The 22,879-nt window shown below is 32.7% G+C and overlaps 1 protein-coding gene across 1 annotated transcript in view; it reads left to right on the top strand.

Moving 5' to 3' along the window:
- Positions 1-22,879, top strand: part of LOC134700056 (uncharacterized) — a 67,374-nt gene that overhangs the window by 29,322 nt on the left and 15,173 nt on the right. Inside the window, exons 2-4 of the mRNA XM_063561433.1 lie at positions 10,686-11,426; positions 20,288-20,339; positions 21,837-21,965. Coding sequence (XP_063417503.1) covers positions 10,720-11,426; positions 20,288-20,339; positions 21,837-21,965 — 888 coding nt within the window. The 5' untranslated portion in view covers positions 10,686-10,719. The remainder of the gene's footprint in view (positions 1-10,685; positions 11,427-20,287; positions 20,340-21,836; positions 21,966-22,879) is intronic.

Here is a 22,879-nt window from a genome sequence, read left to right as displayed (position 1 = left end):
AATTATTGGTAATGTTAATTATTTGGAAAACAAAAGGTCTTGGCTATCCAGGAATGGAGTATTTTTTTAATCCACAGCATTGTCCTATATAAGTTATCTTAGAAAGTCATGCTGATTGCTGAATAAAACTACAATAGGGAACAATTTAACAATGATTGAATTTTATAGTAGTGTCAGCCCTTTGATTATGACCCGTGTATATAACAAAATCCTAAATACACCGTTTGGTGGTGCGCCTGTCAAATGCGGAACGTACAGATAAGGTAATAGCTAACAGGTGAATATACTATTGGTATCGGTATCGAATTCGACCCGGAACTTGTTAATTATTGGCAATATTAATTATGTGGAAAACAATTTTTTTAATTTTTAATCTACACCATTGTCCTATAGTAGTTCTATATAGAGTTGAATTCTTTGATTTGTCGTTTTTACCCGATGACGGCTGACAAATTGGACCTCGTAATTTTAGTATTATAGATTAGTAAATTTATTCAAGCCAAACATAGAGCTGATTTTGATTTTGAAAATGAAGCGTTATGGCTTGAAATTACCTTCCCTGCAAACAAATTACTCCTTTGTGTTGTATATCGACAACCTTCAAACAACAATACTTTTTGGGATAAATTTCATGAATCTATCGAAAATGCAATGAGCTATACTCCAAATGTTGTAATAACGGGTGACGTAAATGTAGATTTTCTTACTGACCATTCACATAAAATATTTGACCATATGAGACTAAATGGCATTAAAAATGTTATAAACGAACCAACAAGAATTTGTGCCACACACCAGTCCTTGTTAGATCCTATTTTGGTATCAGACTCATGTGATGTCTACGATTCCCATGTAATACAAATAGATCGTAGTACTAGGTAAAGTGATCATGGTGGAACTATTATATTCTTGAAAAATCTCACTAGGTCACAAAATACTACTACTTATAAAAGAATGATTTGGGACTATCGAAAGGCCGACTTCGACAAATGTAACGAGCTCATTGATACTTTTGATTTGGAATTAATTGATTCTGAAAATAGTATGGATCAAAATTGTAAAAAAAATACGAATAAATTTCTTGAATATGTTAATGACTGTATTCCATAAAAAGAAGTAACTATACGACCAAATGACCATTCACGACTACTAAATGACTCCATCACGACTCCACCCCGACAACAAAATGAATACTTATTCGATAATTCCGATCAATTCTCGATATTTACACAATCTTTACTCGACTAGCTAGACCAAATCAAGTATTCGCGATCTCAGCCTGATCTCGACCAGACCAAATCGACCTGGGACCTTATTCACAAAGCATCCGTAAAGCTACCGCACCCGTAAACGTTGCGGAATGGCTGCGGAATTTGAATTTTCGTATTCACAAAAGTTGCGGTGATTTCGCATCCGTAAACGTTGCGGAATATGTCCGGAAATACCTGAGAATATTTACGGGACGTCCTGACTATCCGTAAACGTTGCGGAATCGGGCACTTGTGTTTATTTTAAATCATTTTATATTAATTTAAAAAAAAAAATCATTACAATTTTAAACAAGTTTTACTTTACTCCTGTATATTTCTTTGCAATCATTTGTATGGAAGTGGATACTTTGTGAGATTCTCTAGTAAGACCGTAAATGAATATGACGAATAAAAATTGTACAATGAAAAAATAAATAGAATTATACTTTAGTACGTTTGCTGATTGTTTATGGGTCGTAGGGATACTCGGGAATTGGTCAGGTTTGCACATTTTTAGTATAAAAACGTCCGAATTTTTTATTCCCCGCCGCTTCGGAGTGGGCATTTATTGTTACCCTTGTCCGTCCGTACGCACGTACATCCCAACATGACCCTTTATAATGTTATACATGTATATGCTAGCTGGGGCATTATCAGTGTCCCATGGATACATTCTCCGTTTATTTGGTTATATTCAATGGAAGGTCCGTGTAAAATCATACATTTAAAATATCTACATTGAAATAAAGCAATTGGATTTGTGGGCAAGGTGCTTCTTCGCTAGCCAAGGGTTACGATCAAGGGTTCCGATCCAATTCCTAGGAGGGAAGTGGATCGTAACCCGTGGCTAGCGAAGATGGGGCAATGTGGTAAGATCTCAGAGATACAGGTTAATAGCTGTGACGGAGCTTGTAGAGTGACGAACAAGATGGTGCAGACAGCAACGGGCGCCGAGCAATCTAGGTGAGGCAGTGCCTGACACGACGGCCACTGTTTGGGCAGTATGAGAGACTTAGACTAACTCAACAAAGAGGAACCCAATGCTTATAAAAATTCCTCATAGTGGACACTGATATGTCATTGTATTGCTCTTTTTTTGGAAATGACACCACAAAATGAGATTTGTCACTGGATTAGTACTTATTTTAGATAGCAATATACATAACTTTATCATCCCCATTTCAAATAAAATTCTTACAAATAAAGCGTTCTGTTTGTCAAATATATGTGCATTAGTATGTAATCAGTATTTTTTTTTTTATAGATATCCAGTAGTTGAATGGTTAAATATATTCATTTTCTTTTTTCTGTATGACAACAACCTGTATGTATTTGCCAACAAATATTGCAAAAAGAGGGCAAAGATGTCACATATTTCCCCAAAATTTTACCAAAGTTGAATATCAATCCCCTGGAGTGATACCTTTTCTGAAACAGTTTATGTGTGCATGTCTTTCTAACCAAAGTTTGGTAAACGTTGTGTGCCGTTTTTTATAGTTTGTTAAACGTTACAAAAGTAGAAACAAATGCATCGTTTGGTTAGAGGAGATTGAAATTTTGAGTAATTTTAGACAATGTTTTGATTTATGACAAGCAAGAACACGTTTAGATATTGATTTAATGTTAAAGTTACAAAGAAATGCATCGTTTAAACTAACAAACGAAGAACGACAAGCTGTAGACGCATTGTCAGCGAGTTTATAGTTTGTCAAAGTTTATGCAAACTTGCAAAAGTATGTTAGAAACAAATGATCAAAACGAGTGCTCGCTGAACAGTTCGTTACTGTATGAAAGAAATTCGCACCAAATTAAAAAAAATATTTGTCTTTCGTCTCATTTTTGTGTGAAATAACGTCAAAAAGTTCGAATGAAAAAAAAAATGACTGTAAGGTGACCTTTAGTTGTTATTAATAATTTCTGTGTCATTTGGTGTTCTGTGAAGAGCTGTCTCATTGACAATTGTACCACATCTTTTTTTTATGCCACAAACATTTCTGGACAAACGGAAAATACGGACAGACAAAACAGAAAATAGCCCATAAAACAGGTAACATATAATCTTGATGTTCTTATACACCAACTTTGAAAGATAACTTAGTCAGCAGCAGTCTAACAATGACTATTATTGCACAATTACGTTTAATCAATATTTGAAAAATCCACCGGTGCCGAAATTGCAGGATTTTCTTCCCTTCGGAAACATCTGAGATCATACCAGGTTTTGTTGGGTTACGTGTTGCAAAGTTTTTAGTTTTCTATGTTATGTGGACTGCTGTTTGTCTTCTCGTCGGTTACCGGTTTTCGCTATAGCTGTGTCGGTTTGTTTTCGACCTTTGAGTTTGATTGTTCCTTTGGTGTATTTTGCCTCTCTTTTAGAATATTACCTCTCCTTGCAAAAGTAAAGACACGTACTGTACATGGAGAAATTTTTGTACAGTTAAAAATAATGTTGCCAATATATTTTTGCCGAAGCAGAGTTATGAGAGTAAATCGGATCTGTACACACTTTTAGAGAATCGTGTAGCAGTCATGTGTTATCGTATATGGCCAAGTAGAGATCGAAGAGTGGTCAAATGTGGTCGCGAAGGAATCGGGTATTGGTCGAGTTGGTCTTGGATAAAATAAATAAACATGTCGCAGTGATTTGGAAGCGATCATTGGTCGAGTTAATCTGGAAATGATCTGACATTAGTCGAACAAAGGTCGAAATGATCGAGTACTGATTGGTAAAATTTTTGTAAAAGCAAATCACTGGGTTTGTACTTTCACGTATAACACGACGGGTGCCTAACATCGAGCAGAAGCTCTTAAATTTTTGGAGCACCTGAGATCACCCTGAGATGTATTTATATTACCCAGTCATAGCGGTCTATTGAGTCCGGCCAATTGAAACTGTTTGTTATGCCCCCGCAACTGAAAGTGTGGGGGGATATTGTTTCAACCCCATCCGCCCGTCCGTCCCATTATGGGAATATACAGTTTAAATCTTAGGAAGATTTCTCTTACTGTCTGTTTGAACATATATTGATGGTGTGCATGTGGTCAGGGTTTTTAGTTTTATTAATTTTTGCTCTTTTGGGAGGTAATTGAACTCATATTCTTGGGTATAAGCAGTTGAATGTTATAGTTATTTTTAAATTACACTTTGCATCTGCAGGGGCAGCAATTGTGTCTCCCAGACACAATAATATCCCAAGGAAAGTCCTACATATATATACGTTGACTTTGTTATAATACAGTTGCTTTAGAGTGAACTGCGGGGAGTATCACTTTGTCTATTTTACATTTTGTTCTCATGTTGTGCTGTTACACTACTACAACAGTCCGATGTTAGTTAATATTTAGCGCTCACATACTAGTTAAACTCCGCCACGTGCACTTTCTTTATAAACTTGCCCCAAGTCAGGAGCATGAAGTTCAACTGTTGTCGTTGAATCATGTGTGTCATATTTTTTTTGTAGATTGACTATACGATGTGTTGAAGGCTGTATGGTTGCCTATACATGCTTTCGTACATCCACTGCATTTAAACTCTGGTGGCAATAGGCAATCACACCACATCTAACTTTATTTCAACTTCTATGTTGCGTTTTGTATACTGTAACATTGTTTATCTCAGTTTGTACGCATTCCTCGGAGCCCTCTTTTCGGAAGCCCTAGCAAAAGCTCTTGGTCCGCGATAGAAAATTAAATACGAACTCATATAAGATAGCTCGAATTTCAACTCGAAATCTTAATTAATCTAAATGAGACTTAAATTCGAATCTTACTCAGACTCTACCTCAAAAAGTGACTCAGATTCAAAGTTGTAACTAGAACGCTACCTTTAGATGTGACTCAAACTAAAGTTCAACTCGAAACGCAATGCTTACTAGAACTTTAATTTTATAATGATGGCTTGAATTCGAAATCGAAGACTGACTCATAGTTTTCCTTAACAGTAACCCGAACTTCAATTTGAATTCTAATTCGGTTGATAGCTACACTCATAGTCCGTTTCTGTGTGTGTTTGTGTTACATTTTAATGTTGTGTCGTTGTTCTCCTCTTATATTTAATGCGTTTCCCTCAGTTCTAGTTTGTTACCCCGATTTTGTTTTTTGTCCATGGATTTATGAGTTTTGAACAGCGGTATACTACTGTTGCCTTTATTCATAGTATACAACATTATAATCTATCTAAAAATAAAACAGGGTTTTTCCGAATTGGTCACGTGGTTTTACCTCATCAAGTAATGGCATAACCACATCAAATAATGACAGGACCACATCAAATAATGAAACAAACACATCATGTAGTGTAAAATCGTCAAATTGTGAAACATCATTACGTAATGTTAAAACCAAATAAAGAATAGGCAGATCATCATTACGAAATAACAAAACCACATCGTGTAATGAAACAACTACATAACGTTAAGTCATATTCGCATTAAGTAATGTTTAAACCACATTGAATAATGACGCAACCACATTTAATAATGGTGAAACCACATTGAATAATGACAAAACCGTATTGAGCAATGCCAAAACTATATAAAGTCAATACGAAACCATGTCGTGTAAAATCAAAATATCATTAAGTAATGACTATTCCATATTGAGTTATATAAAGCTTCATAGTTTTAATAAATGTCCAAGTAAAAGCCAATAGAGATCACAAAAGTATTTTTATCAAATGATCATGTCACTATTAAAACAGAAAGGAAGGAATTGACTCGTGAGAATGAATCGAGAAGAAAAACAGCAGTGTTTCAAAATAAACTTATGTATCGATCTGATAGTATCCACAGCTGCTGAAAATTATCTTAAAAACAACTACAACTAATAAAAAGAGAATAATTATCTAGTTTTTAATATTGATTAATTATGTTGTACTGTTACACCACTGTCCTAGTATGGATGTGCCTGTCTCAAGTCAGGAGCCTGTAAATTAGTGCTGATCGTTTTTCGTTCATTTGTATGGCCCCGCAACGAAGCTGTTGGTGCCATATAGTTTTAACCTTGTCCAAAATTCCGAAATTCCGTCTTTCCGTAATTCTGTCATTCCGTCATTCAGCAACAAACCATTATACGGAGTTTTTTTCTAAACGCCTTCAGATATTGGGCTGATTTTTGGTATGTGAGTTAACCATGATGAGTTACTGATCAAGTTAAAGTTTATTTCCGCTCCACTAATTTTTGCCGAAATTACGGGCTTTGGACTTTGAGAAATTGTTGAAAATCACAGGTATACGGACTTTTTTTCTATACGCCTTCAGATATTGGGCTGATTTTTGGTACGTGAGTTAACCATGATGAGTTACAGATAAGCTTATGTTTCGTTCTGCTCCACAAATTTTTGCCGAAATTACGGGCTTTGGACTTTGAGAAATTGTTGAAAAATCGCAGTTCTACAGATTTTTTTTCTAAACGCCTTCAGATATTGAGCTGAGACTACCATCATGTTAGTGTCCACATGCGTTTACACTGAAATTGAAGATTTTTCAACTTTTTGGGACGGGGCCATTCGTGCGGCTTTGACACATCTAGTTAAATATTATTTTGGCCGTTAGCATTCTCGGTTTAGTTGTTTTACATTTGCCATTTTGTGGCTACATATAGCTAACTATGCTGTATCGGCTTTGCTCATTATTGAAAGGCGCACAGTGGCTTATAGTTGTTAAAATGTCTGTGTCATTTGGTCTTTTGTGAAGAGTTGCCTCATTGGCTATCATACTAAACCTCTTTTTTGTACATATCACAAATTAAGTATATAAAATCCACAGACAGTCTAAAAAAGCAAGACCTTTTGTAATGTCAAAATTACAGTGTCTGTAGGACCGTACCATTAGTGGTCATAACTGTATAGCAGATTATATGCAGTTTCTAACTTTCTATCAAATGTAATGATACTTTATCTGCAAAAGATACGGACGCCTCCGGGTGCGGGAATTTCTCGCTGCATTGAAGACCTGTTGGTGACCGTCTGCTGCTGTTTTTTATTTGGTCGGGTTGTTGTCTCTTTGACACATTCCCCATTTCCATTCTCAATTTTATGATGATTCGTTTTTTGGAACATACATAAATAAATGTATATATTTGTATTAAAAGAAACAGCAGAAACAAGAATATGTGTCCATTAGATTACACATCAGTATCACATTTCTGTGTTAAGGTAGCTACTAAATCAAGGGTGAAATGCGATTCAGTATGTAGTCTTAAACTTTTATTTCTCATGCAAGATGTCTAGTTCAGACATTGTTACTGTTAAGAAGTATTTATCAAAGTCAAACGACAATCATTTAAGTTTTTGTTCGTGCAATACAATTTGTGATTATTGCCGGATCCAAGATATTTGAAAGAGGGTGTAGTTCTCGATAATTGAATTTATACTGATGAGCGGAGCGATGCGAAAATAATTTGGACGACTATAATATAAATATTTGTATAGATAATGTGAAAAGATGAGATTTTCAAAATTATTTAGCAATCGAAAACGGGGGAGTACTCCCTCACCCCTGTATCCACGAATGCACATTTAGGTATACAGTGACAAAAACTTCGTCCCATACATCAGTATAGGTAAAGACGAAAAAGTACTTTTTGATAAATATATCAATGATATGAATGTCTGCCCAAATCAAATTATCTTCAATTAAAATATAGAAAAATATGTTTTCTTAAAATAGTCGAGTGCACCTTTTACATTCGGGTGTGTTGGAATCTACTTTGAACGCGAAAACTCTAAAAACAAAACAAAAAGACAACTTTTTCGCTTCGGAAATCATTATTTTAATATACTCATGCTAAATTTTGTATGGGTTGTTCTTCAAATCATAATTTGAGAAGAACTAAAATATAGGTCAAGTAAAATGACAAGAAATGATGGGTGTATTTGATTACAAGTTGCTAACTTACTTGTTCCATTATAATATGTGTGTCAATAAAATCCTTCAAAATTTAATGACAAATATTCAAAGATCAAAAAATTTAGTTGTGGTTGATTTTTACAGAAAGTTTATTCAAGCAAAAAATACTTGTTCAAAGAGCAAAACATGCATGCAGTGTATTCTCCCCTCCGTCATGCTTCAATGCAATAGGACGAAATACGTTGAGTTAGGTCGGTTATGTCGAGTAAGGTCATTTTATTGGAAATCTCTAATAGGACAACATAACGTAATATTAGAGTTCTACATAAGACAGTTGTGGCGTTCCATATAATGTAGTTGTTTCATTACCTAATGTGGTTTTGTTATTTCGTAATGATGATTTGTCTATTCTTTATATGGTTTTAACATTACGTAATAAGTTCCAGATAAGACAGCCCAGCACTTCTATGTTGACATGAGTGATCATTGATATGGTCATACTTATAAATTAAAAGTGTAAACAACTTTGAAATATGAAATACTAAGACTTTTACACCTCAGGAATAGAGTACCTTAGCTGTATTTTACAAAACTTTTAGGAGGTTTGGTCATAAGTGCTCTTCAATTTCGTACTTTATTGGACTCTTTTAACATTTTTGTATTCGAGTGTCGCTGATAAGTCTTTTGTAGACGAAAGGCTCGTCTTGTGCAAATACGAGATATCAATCCTGGTATCTATGATGAGTTTATTTACAACCACTTGGTCGATTCCACTGCTGGAAGAGTTTGTATTGCCCTAGGGTATCACGAGCCCAGTATTCACCAATTATGTGTTGACATAAATTATCATAATTATACATTAATAGTTAGCACAACTTTGAATGTTTGAAATACTTAGGCTTTTCTTCATCAGGTAACGATTACTTGTTTTGTATTTTGCAAAATGTTAGGAATTTTTGGTCCTTAGTGCTCTTCAACTTCGTACATGTTTTTTTGTTTTTTTTAAGCAGTATTGAAAGTCTTAGATGAGTCTTTTGTAGACAAAACATCCTGTAAAAATCCTGTACCTAGGAATATGGCAGTTGTTATCTATTATAATTCGTTTATATGTATGTTGGCATTTGTTTTTGTTGCACGTCAGTGTGTCTGTTGTTTTGTTGTTTTCCTCTTAGATAGTTGATGTGTGTCCCTCGGTTTAAGTCTGTTATCCGGATTTGTGTTTTCTCAATCGATTGATGACTTTTGAACAGAGTATACTTATGCTGACTTTATATAATGTAACAGATAGTAAAATAAGGGTATGAACAAACATGTCCGCTAGGTCATACCTAATAAGGATAACATTAACCGTTATCAAAAAAGACATTTAAGTCATAGGGTTTTAGTAAACAACGTTTAAGTAAGATTGCAAAATGCAAAGATCATATCTGCTTGTTCATTTAAATTGCATGCTGACAAAATATATCTCGATGAAATATTATTTAATCATCATATCATCATATTATTCCAGTTGATAATGTGCAAAATATACCTTCGTTTTTTTTTGTGAAAGCATATCGAGGCCCATACTTTTTAATTACGTTCGTTGTACAAATAACCATACAATATTTATAAGTCAATGAGGTAGCATCCATGCACAATAGATAATCAGACATCTGATTCTAGTTCCATAAAAAACGATATTGTGTAAGTTCGTTTTAAGGTCATGATAATGTGGGAAATATAAACCGTGTGTAGCATGGAATGAGTAGTAATATTATTGGGATATGATTCCCTGTATTTGTTCCAGTAATTTTTTTTGCTGTAGACTATTCATTTACACAGGTTGATAGTACGGATAATTTATTTAGGACTAGCTGTTTTTTCTCACTTTTTGAACACAACCTTTTTTGCAAATTACTGTAGGACAAAATTTACATTTTCATCATGTCCTTGCTAAGGATATTTTCACAGTAAGTACTAGTCCAGCCCATGCATTTCCCAAATCACCTTACGTGAGACAGATGAATAGAAATATAGTCATTTAGATTTTTATCCGATTGCCCGTGGTTCCCTTGCCAAAGTAGGGTGTCCGTTTTGCTTTTCGGGATGAGCAGGTACTCAGCCACGACCATCTTCGTTTCGGACAGTCTCTAAAACAGGTTGAACATAGTGTATGCATTGTGGATTTGTTCTTGTCCTTAACATGCATGAAATGATTGCAACTAGATATTTATCAATCCAAATCAATCAATTAATTATTTTACCAATTCCTGTTTTCGCTTATTATGCGCTGTTTTAGCAAACGTAATCAGGATATCTCTAGAACTGTAAAATGTGCGTAAATTTATCAAAAAAAGAGTGCTTCAAATACAATCATCCTGGTGTTTAAAGTTAGAGTAGAACGGAATACAACCTTTGAGTTATGATATTAATTTTGGTCAAATGTCAAACACGACCAAACAAGCGCCGTCAATTTTTATAACTACACTGTCGACATGGTTGGTTGAAAGTTTGTAAATGCATATTATATCTTTTAAGTTACTTAATGTATTTGCATATATTACTAAGAAAATTGAGAGTACATTACAATGACATTTTTTTTCAGGTCTTACAAGTAACGGAACAATTCATATTGCAACATGGAACGACAACATTGGTGCTCAACTTGTCTTATTCCTTTTGAGAATAAGTACAGTTTAAGAGGTCATCGTTATATCCATGCAAAACAACCACGCGTTCCTTGTAGTATATGTCCGTTAACATTTGCGCATTATAGTCAATTAGGAAAACATCTCAGATATATGCATTCAGATTATATCATCAACACGTTTGTTGAAAATGCTGAGAGTATTTATAGAAAAAATATAACAGGCATCACACCTTGGATAGAATCTGATTCTGAATGGGCAGACAGTTCCGAAGAAGAGACTATAACGAGCAGTGAGGAAGAAGATATTTCGGAGGATACAGATTCTGAAAATGTGGAAGAGACCGTTGAAAACATTTCGAATGAAACACAATACATCTTAGCAACACATGTGAATGATGTTTCTGACAATAAAAATCATGTAGGCGAATTCGATTCGAAAGGAGTCAATACTAAACATATGAATAATTTAGTTGGACATACTAGAAATGTAAAGAGTTGTGGTGTTTCATTTCTTGTCGAATTAGAAAGGAGAAAAGCAGATATACATCATTTGAATATCACAAGAAACATTTCTAATTCAAAAGATAATTCTAAACGACACATATTACAGCAGCATATGGAGTCGGAGTTACTCAGTACAGATTACAGAGTGTCTTTTCAACGTCCTCGTGATGAACACACAGACCCTGATTTAAGGTGTGTAGGACACTAAAACATTAAGATACACCTTGATTGTTATTTTTACAACACCACTTCATTGTTTCCCTTAACTATTACGTGAACTTGTACGGTGTATATCATATAAGATAAAATGATCATTGGAGTGCCGCATGAACGGATCTCTACTAAACACGTATATATTATGTTTGTTTTTTATTCTATATCTTTCGTGAAGGATATACGTTAAGCTGTTAACAATAACTCTAAATCATAATATTTTACAAAATCATTTTGACATATCATTTGTCAACATGTGATTGTCAAATAATTTAAGACACAATAATGACTCTCTATGACTTTTAAACTTTAATATATAAAAACTCCTGTTATAGCATATTTGATTTAGGTGATTCAAATATAATATCTAAGTAAATGCACAAAAATGAAGACGAAAATAACAAAAAGGGTTTAATTACAACTGATGAATACATTAGATTTACAGATCGATAGTATAATATTCGCATGGTAAATCAGTATTTAGTTATGTCAGGATGGATCGCATGATACAAAAGTCTGCAATATTGGATCACATGACTACAAGTTTCTGTCTGCATCAATTTAGATTGTCAACATGTCATCTTTTAATACTAAATAGTGGCTCGTAACAAACTTTTATTAGTTTTGATACCTTGGATTACTCGTATATCACAATTATTTGAAGCATCAATTAAAACTGACCATATTTTGAAAATATTCTATTTTTTTTTCAAAAATTGGCTCAAAAACACAAATTCAGAAGTATCGATACTTTAGGAAAGCTTGTATAAGAAAATCACGTGCTTTCATCGACTAACACTGCCCATGCTTCCACTTTATTCTGAAAGTTAACATGGCCCACAAATTAGAGTAATACATCAAAAAGTTGTTTTGTGTCAAGATTGATTGTATAATACAGGTGAGACAGGTTTTGGAACACAATAACTACCAAATAGTGTCTGCATCAATTTCGTGTGCTCTTTTTATTCGAAATATTTACTCCCCTAGTCAGAAGCCTGTAATTCAATAGTTGTTGTTTTTTTATGTGTTACATATTTGTTTTTCGTTCATGTTGTGTACATGAACAAGGCCGTTAGTGAGTTTAGTGTAAACATATTAATTTAAAGTGGATTGGGAAACAAGTTTTGCAACTTATATTAATCCCTTTCCACTTTGCGGGTGCGAATGCTGCCTTGTAGCGACATTAGCCTGCTCTTTTTCGAAATCTACAAGGGTGTCTTTAACGTGCAAGAGATATGGCTCCCACTTAACACGGATCAGCCATTTATCGTCCCCTTCCGACGGACTATCATCGTTTCTTCGAGACCATATTGGCAACTGGTGTCAAGGGAGAGCCGAAAATGCAGTTCCTGACGGGAATCGAACCAGGAACCTTTGTGTTAGTAGTTAGATGCACTAACCACGGCTCTCTAAGTGGCCGGTAGTTTTCTCGGTTGAAATGTTTTACATTGTCATTTCTGGGCCTTTTATAGCTGACTATGCGGTATGGGCTTTGCTCATGTTGAAGGCCGTACGGTGACCTGTAGTTAATACTTTCTATGTTATATGATATATTGTGGAGAGTTGTCTAATTGGTTATCATACCGCATCTTCTTTTTGATATCATAACAATAGTCATAATAGTCTTAAGACCTCGGACTGGATTGTATAACGAAAAATATTTGCACTTTATTTTGAAAATTTACATGAATGTATCATAAATCAGTAATTTTAATTCTTATTATGTCAGGATTGGTCGTTTGATAAAGGTAACTATAATATTGTAACACAATGACTACAAAATGTTGTCTTCATCAATTAAGTGTGCCAAGATGTTCACGTTTTATTAAAAATATTGGCTTGTCAAACAAATTCAGTAGTTTTGATACCTCAGACAAGTGTAAATAACAGAATCATTTAACTGCACCAACCTAAACTGGTCGTATTTGCACTTTAAATTCATATGGACGCATACTCATGATGATAGATTACAATTTATTTTTATGTAAGGATGGATTGTATAGTAAAAATGACAGCAATACTGGTAGAAATAAGTACAAAGTTTTGTCCGCATTAATTTAAAGTGCAAGCAGGATTTCTTTTATTCAAAATGTTGACGCATCACAAAAAAAATCAGCACTTTAAATATATCAGGCTAGCTGACAACATAGTTTGACGGCAACATCGATAAAAGATATGCATATCAAAATAATATGTGGTATTATTGCCAATGATACACAAGAGATCAAATGACACAACATTAACAACTATAGGTCAACATACGGCAGAGCCCATACCGCATAGTCAGCTTTAAAAGGTCCCTAAATAAAAAAATGAAAAACATTTTAAAAAAGAACACAAACAGGCGAATTTATGTACAAAAAAGAACGAAAAAATAAATAAATGCAATACATCAATGACTGATTATTTATGTACTTTACAATGAAAAGTGTGAGAAGGTATCATCTGGGAATAGTGAACTGACTGACTCTGAGTATACAATGACGCTTTATTGTTTTTATTGTTTGCTAAATGTCAAGTGGCAAATATAACAATTCAAACCAGGACGAGTATATCTTATTTTCGAACGTCCGAGATATCGTAACGCGTGACGATTGCACACAGTTTTGTAATTTTAATTTTTACTACAATCAAGTCGATGTGAAGCTTCTCCATAGAAGACACTTTACTGCTCTTGGATTATTCAGCGAGGGCATCATTAACTTGGTAGCTTACGGATGTGTTCTAAAGTAAAATTAAATAACTCAAGCATTCAAACTTGATTATTTAAACTGCTAGAATATTAGTTAAGGATCAAAATAAGCTAAAAATGTTGATAGGTCATGGAGCTCCTTTTCGGGAAAGGCTAACTCGGAGTTTTACCTTATATTTGCATTGTTATTATTTGGATCTCAAATCAAAAGAAAGAAAATCAAGAATCTGCTTGAATTTTGTCAAATGACCTTTTATGAGTTATTAAGTCTTATGTTGAAAGATAAACAGGTGTTATTGGGCAAAATATTTCACCTTGTATCGTATGTAAAAACACCAAGGAGTCCGAACATTTGACACTTATTCGAAAACCTCACCTAAGTACATTCTTAAAGCATAATGAATATAAATAAATTAGTGAATACTACTAATTTTATTCTATATAAACTATGATCGTATTGTTTATTCGAGTACAATAAATAACTTTACTCGTTAGTGACTCTTTTTGCATTTTATACAGCTTTTATCTTTTTCGTTTTTTATTTTCTTAAAGTATACATATAATAATGGATATCAAATTTCAGCATTTAAGATCCAAATATAAACATTCAGCTATAACAAAATGAAGGACCCTTTTTAATTGAAAGGCGGATAAAAAGGGTATCAACCGCATTGGAAAACTATTTTTATGTGTCTGGATATCAACGTCATTGTTTACGTTGGGTCGTTCCACAATTTTTTGTATAGTCTCTTTCTAGATATGATTTTATGCATTACATGCATTTTTCTTCGTTTTTCAATGGATTCTGTTTCCGGCGAAATGTTCAAAAGATGTCCGTATAGTGTCCGGATATATAACGTGTTGTTTATGAACTATCTCGTCAATTTCAGAAGATTCATAGTTAACGATTAGAAATGATTTCTGAAACGTCCGAAAAAGTGAACTCTCCATTACCATGAATGAAATATCTGTCACTGGACATTAACCTACCAGCAAAACAATCAGTCAACGAACATAATATACTATCATTCATTCAGTATAATCTTTCCAGATGACACCTGCATAATTTTTTTATTATCAAGTACAGATAAAGTCAGTATATATTAGTTAGGAAACTACCTACTTCAGCGACGGTTAAAAATCATGAAAGATGAAATGCTGACTCTCTAAATTGATGTGGACAAACATGTGTAGTCATTATGGTCACCGTGTACAAGTATTGCTGGCATTTGTTTGATACAGTCCATCAAGAACTAAAAAAATATACTGACTGATATGCGGCTTTAACGTTGTCATAAGAAAGTGACAATGATAATGAATACGGTCAGTCAGTAAACATTTCATTTTTGATATCAACTCATATAAGTTATACTTTTTATTATAAAGTACAAATATATTTAGTGTTTGTTGATGCGGTCAGATAGTTTTGTTACACGAGCCAGCATATTAAAATTAATTATTTTTTGTGGCGCGTCAATATTTTTAATAAAAAAAAAGGACAGACATAGATGCGGGAAGCATGTTATAGTCATTGCGTTTCAATATTGCTACTATTTGTATTATTATAATATATCATGACATAAAAAAACAAACTACATTCATTTTGCAGCTATATTATTGTCATGATATAGCTCAAGTTTGATCAATTTAGGTGGTACTGTCAAATAGTTTTTTTTTACACATTTTACTAAATTCACAAATTTAACAAAACTACTCAGTTTCTTAACGAGTTAATATCTTGATTAAGAATAAGAAGACATGCTGGCACAATAAATTTATGCAGACAAAGTTTTGAAGTAATTGTGTTCCAAGATTGATGTCATTTGTAATAAATAATCCACCGGCGTTAAATAATTACGGATTTATTATGCAGCTATATACATTGTCATAGCGCTATACTATAATGGTTTAATTTTTGAATTGTTGTTTGGATGGAGAGTTGTCTCATTGGCACTCACACCACTTTTTCCTATATCTATGGTTTATTTGGGTTGATGTGCTCAAATACTCTGGTTAAACAAGCCAGTTTGACGTATAAAAACTACTGATTTGTTGTCAACCGCTGTTCAATAGTCATTTATCAATGCAACTGAAACCAAACCATAAACTGAGGAAAATACATCAACTATAAGTGTAAATACAACGGAACAAAATAAATCCTCCTTACATAAAACACATAACTGCTTTAATATTTTGCAGAATGAATATACTCTATAAAGTGCAAATATGGTCAGTTTTGGTAAATGTTGACAAATGCTTTATTTATGCTATCCAGCCTGAGATTTCAAAACTAGTAATTTTGTGAATAAATAATTTGAGTAAAAAAGAACATGCAAGCACGATATAATGACGTAGCAATTGTGTTTAATATGTTTTTTATATTTAATAAATCGTGAGGTAAAAAATAATGATTTATTATGCGGCAAAATGTTTTTTTTTTATATAGTGCTGTTTTCTATTTTGGTTGATGCGGTCAAATTTTTAGCTCACCTGGCCCAAACGGGCCAAGTGAGCTTTTCTCATCACTAACGTCCGTCGTCCGTCGTCGTCCATCGTAGTCTTTGTCCATCGTCCGTCGTCGTTACCTTTTACAAAAATCTTCTCCTCTGAAACTACTGGGCCAAGTTTAACCAACGTTAGCCACACTCATCACTAGGAAATCTAGTTTAAAGACATGTCCGGTGTCTCGACCAACCAACCAAGATGGCCTCCATGGCTAAAAAAGAACATAGGGGTAACATGTAGATTTTGACTCATATCTCTGAAACCAAAGCATTTAGAGAAAAACAAAGGGTAAAATTGTTTATCAGGTCAAGATCTATCGGCCCTCAAATTTTGAGACAAATCAGATAACACGTTGTTGGGTTGCAGCCCCCGAATTAGTAATTTTAATGAAATTTTGCAGTTTTTGGTTATTATCTTGAATACTATTATAGATAGAGATAAACTTTAAACATCAATAATGTACAGCAAAGTAGGATCTACAAATAAGTCAAACCTGGCCAAAATTGTAAAGTGACTCCTTCAGGAGTTATTGCTCTTTATTGTCATTTTTAACCATTTTTCTAAAATTTTAGTATATGTAATCTTTTTAAAAAATCTTCTTTTCTAAAACTACTGGGCAAAATTTAACTAAACTCTGCCAAAATCATTAATGGGGTATTTAGTTTTAAAAATGTGTCTGATGACCCCGCCCATGAACCACGACGGCCGACATAGCTACAAATAGTACAAAGGGTAAAATGCAGTTTTTGGTTCATATCTATGAAACCAAAGCATTTAGATCTATCTGCCCTGAAATTTTCAGACCAATCGGACATTTTTTTGGGTTGGGTTGCTGCCCCTGAATTGGTAATTTTAAGAAAATTTTGCAGCTTTTGGTTATTATCTTGAATATTATTATATATAGAGATAAACTGCAAACAGTAATAATGTACAGCAAAGTAAGAACTACAAATAAGTCCACATGAAAAAAATGGTTATGTTACTCCTTAAGGAGTAATTACCCTTTATAGTCTATTTTTCGGTTGTTTCCTGTTATGAGTTGTTACTTCAGTTTTATCATGTATATCTTTTATATAGTAATTTTATCAAATTTACCGTTTGCAAAAGTATAAATTATTCTTAATAACAGGGATGTTCTGGTACAGAAAACCCTGGCCGTTTTTGGAACAACTTTTTTGAAATTTTGTTCCTCGATGCTGTTCAACTTTGTACTTGTTTCGGCTTTCAAACTTTTGAATCTGAGCGTCACTAGTAAGTCTTGTGTGGACAAAATACACTTCTGGCGTATTAAATTTTAAACCTGTTGCCTTTTGTTAGCTATTATTCGTGTGCTTCTTTGTCTTTTGTGTTCTCCTTTTTATTTGTATTGTAGTCCTGTAATGTTGTGTTGTCATTTTAATGTTATATTTCACATGGCCATAAAAGAGGGAGGTTCGGCATGCCACAAAACCATGTTCAACCCACCATTTTTTATTCTTTTTAAAAAAAATGTCCTGTACCATGTCAGAAATACGCTCATTGTTATATTATAATTCTTTTCTGTGTGTGTTACATTCAAAAGTTGTTCGTAGTAATCGTTTTATTTTTTAAAGTCAAATGGAAAAAATGATGTTTTTTTTTGGACTAAATGGGTAGCTTTTGTATTTCAACTTATTTACATATAATTTGTCCTAAAAAAAACACTACAATTTTTTTTAAATTTAGAAGAAATTTACTTTAATTTAATAGTTTGCTTCCAGTAAACAATTCGCGAATATGTTTTCCGTATGCTGTGAACTCAGAGTCACCTTTCTGGTACAAACCCAGTGTTAACATTACGTATGAATCTGTCATCGTAAAAAACTATTATCTTATTGTACATGTTATATACGTGCTCAATATCCATGTTTTTTGTTATTTATTGATTTAAAGGTGACAATCGGTAAATTATGGCTTTAAACACGACAATTAACTATTTGCCATTTTTTCAAACCATATCAAACCGAGAGGAAACACATTACGATTATACCATTTGGATGCGTAAAAAATGATAAAAATCGTGCACAGAAGTTTTTGATATATATGTTGTGTAGAAATTGTAATGTTGTTCTCATTATGATTTGTACAGTTCGTTACCAGTGTTTTATGAACTGCCTAAAACAAATGGATGATGCATGTACGAAGTCTTTCTTTTTTGCATTTTTTCTGTTATGTTTTCGTTTCTACAAATTATTACATAAAACATTAAAAGAACACAATTTTTTTTTTAAGATATAATTTGGTATCAGGAGAAAACGAAAATAGATTTTAAACCATTCAGGTGTCCTTGGGTGTAATGTGAGGACACGACGAATAGCACGATTTGTTAGGTTAAAGTATAATAATTTGAAATTTTGCACAAGTTGTAGATTTCCCATCATATAATAGATGGTGAATTGCTGGTGTGCAAAACCTCCGTCACATTGTTGACTATACACATTAATCTTATTGTGAAACATGCACATCCTTCGGTAGTAATATTTAAAAAAAAAATGGGAGTATAAGCTGCATATTAATATTGCAAACTGAAAAAGGTTTTTTATGCACTTGAATTAAAAATAGAGGAATTACTCTTATAATATTGAATAGGATATGGCAAAGAAAATAGAAAAGCGTTTTTTCACTTAAAAAACTGTGCACCTCTATGGAAATTATTGATACAATATTCGTTACTCCTATATTTGGGTGGGCAAACATCGTGCAATGTATGAACGGTACATGTTATTACTTATATGAGAGAGAGAGAGAGAGAGAGAGAGAGAGAGAGAGAGAGAGAGAGAGAGAGAGAGAGAGAGATCTTTACAGTTGTATTTGATTTTATAATTTACCAATTCAGTAAAATTGTGCTGAAAGGGGAAGGTACACAACTGACTATTGAAAAAAACAAATTAAAACAAACAGTAATATTAGTTTTATTTCGTTTTCAGAAAGAAGGAACATGTAATTAATGACAACTGTTTACCAAAATCAATTAAACACCAAACACTTGTAACAATATTCAAACATTTAGCATTTTAGCATTTTTAATTTCATTTTAATATGTTTAAAAATGTTGTTTTATTCAAAATTCAATCCATATAGGGAACCTACTAGAATAGTACAACTTTATGGAATTATAAAATACAAATGTCCTTAAGTGTTAAAAAATACACAAATAAATCTTGAAGAACGCAATCATTTATGTCATTAAAAAGTAATTTCGTTGTATTCCTTCGGAATCACTATATACCCTAGCGTTGTTCTTATTTCTTTTCATTTTCCTCAATAGATATCAAATGCAGCAATGATTATCTGTAATGTTCAAACTTAAGCGTTTGAAATACAAAGGTAAACACATTGTTTATATATGTCAACAGCCAAAGAGAATATCAGTTTTACAAAAGACAACTGAACCTCATATTAACTTCACTGAAAGACATGTTTTGTAAGATATATTAAGAATATTCAACGACAGACAAAAATGATGCTAGCTAAGCTGCTATTTATCAAAACCAATTGCGCATCAAACATTTTAGCATAATTATACATTCAAATCATGTGATGGATAGCGCAGTGAATATCACTTCTTTTTAATATTAATTAATGTTTATTATAGGATTACACATTTCAATATTTGACATTATAGGGATGAAGATCCACCTGGAAAGACTGTATTACAAACGGAACAAAATACACAGGTATCATGTTAATTATTGTTTTTATTGAAAGGAGAACACTAGTCTACTTTGCAGTTTCTTAATTCTAAAACGCAAGAATGGTACAATGGTGTTACAAAACGGTTCAACGATTAAAAACATCTATTTTCATTATATCAATTTACACTTGAAACTGAAGTCTTTGGATTATTTTAGATACAATACATAAACTCAATCTTATTAAAGCATGTGAACTCTTTAAAACATCCGTAGAAAAAAAAAGAAGAAGCACCAAGGTAGTCTAATGTTGAAACTGCAACATTTATGTGCTGTTGGATAATAATATATATGGAATAATGTGTTTTGTTAAATAATTTTTTGTATTTGGTCAATGTTTTAATTTAGGGAAGATAATTCAGAGCCATACACAAGACTTGCCGTTGTTCGACAACTATCCCATACTTTTGTAATGTTTTTCGCACATGCATTCTTTTATGGAATCAATACAAATCAACATACACAATGGTACTGTTACTTTCCTTATAACAAAACTGAAAAAAAATGTACGTTCATGCAGGGCCACTTTTGTTGGACTGACATTCCCTGTGATTTCTCTCCGCCAAAAAGTCAATTGCATGGTTTCAGTTTCCTATTGAATTAGATTAAATATTTGATTATAAATGCTTTTTCATAATTTGAGATAAGAATTCAAAATTTTAATGCTATACTTTTTTATTGTTCAGGCTAATTAGATTCGGACGTTTTTACTTTACTTGTGTTCCATAACGGTATTTCTGTGATTTTGTTCACATAACCTGATATAGCATGTGCTGTTCGCAAAGGATTTTATCATATACTTAAATAAAAATAAAAGTTCCAGAGTATAATACAACCATTACGAAACGGATGACACTTCACATAACATGATGGTAAGATATGTCGTAATTCTATTTTATTTGTATAAGTTTAATAGGCAAGATACCAGAAATTACAAGTATATTTTATTTAAAGGTTTCGATGAAGTTATTGAATTGTAGAAACTCGTAAAGGTTACTCCAGATTACTTTTATGTGAAATTAAATCATAAATAGCTGTATTCTATTTTTGTTCTGACATAAGATCGTAAAATGTAAAATTTGGAAAGCCTATGAGTGATAAAAAGTTTGAAATTCAACGTGCAGCTATAATCATTAGATGACCAATGTACTTTCTGTTCACAAGTTACACATAAGCAGTTTGATACAGATTTCCATGTGAGACACATTAAATTTATTCGTTAACACTCGTATATTTTGCATTTCACTTAGGATTGTTTTTAATATCCATGGTATTTGTAACTGATAACTCCAAGATTGTCACCATTTTCAAATTGGTGATGCATTTGTCTTTGATAATGTTTCAGGTCGTATAGAATTAGAAAAAAAGTAAATAAATGAAAATATTCTTTAGATTACGTCGCACTGTTACACCTTTTATATGTTTTTAAACATTTTATCCATATTGATGATTGTTGAATTATGTGTTTCTTTAATTTGTAAGCAAACCCCATGGGCTGACTTGGATATAGAAGAGACAGAGCAATTTGATTATAAGGAAATGATAGCTATGATAGGCCAAGAAGGGGTTAGCGATGAAGAAGAATTAATAAACATAAATGAAGATCCGGAGGTAAATATAGTTTAGCACTAATTAAGTACTAATGAAATCCATTTAAAAAAAGATCGTTTACAACAAGTATGGTTAAAACAAATATACAAAATAACTTATATGTGAACAAATTATTACTTGTTTATTTACTGTATTCTATTTTAATTTAACAAACATAGTTTGTTTGTTTTTTGTTTGTTTGTTCATATCAATGAAAATTATTTTCATCAGTTTGCAAAACCGTTAGTTCGTGACTGTTACACAATATAGTGAGGTTGTATCTGCATTCAGTATTTTAGCTGCTTCTTTTTTATATTCATCGCAATTATAATTGTTGCATGCGCACATTTTAAAGAAATGCATTAACTCTCTTTTATATGATGTGCATTTACCTTTATATAATGTGAAATTGTCTCTTTATGATGTGAGTAAATATCCTTATATGATGTGTAAACATTCTAAATGATATGCAAATATACTTATATATCATGTGCAAATATACTTATATGATGTATATGAATTTTTTTATCATTTTCAAATATCCTTTTATGATGTGAAAATCTACTTATATGATGTGTATGATCATTCAAAATCTGCGCGAACACGAAAAATAGTTAAATAAAATTGAATTATCCTCTCGATCTTAGTAGAGGTGTTGCAGAACTGAGTAACTTAAATACGAATACGTATCAAAGTATGCATAAACGTGCAATACAGTTACAAGGGGTATCTTTTTTTTATTACCGGTGACTCTCAATGTATTTATTAAATCAAAATGGGGAATTCTGTCATGTGTGCTTGTTTTTTTCTATGTGCCATAATAATGAAAAAAGCGCATTGAAAAAGTACCGAAGAATGATTTTCAAAGCCATTAATCAGAACAAAATATATCTTCGGGAATCGAGTGTAAAGTCAAGCACAACTGTTGAATTCAA

The sequence above is a fragment of the Mytilus trossulus genome, unplaced genomic scaffold (genome assembly GCF_036588685.1).
Source record: "Mytilus trossulus isolate FHL-02 unplaced genomic scaffold, PNRI_Mtr1.1.1.hap1 h1tg000110l__unscaffolded, whole genome shotgun sequence".
Taxonomy (NCBI): Eukaryota; Metazoa; Mollusca; class Bivalvia; order Mytilida; family Mytilidae; genus Mytilus; species Mytilus trossulus.
Note: the sequence above shows the minus strand (reverse complement) of the source record. Positions and strands in the feature narration are given on the sequence as shown.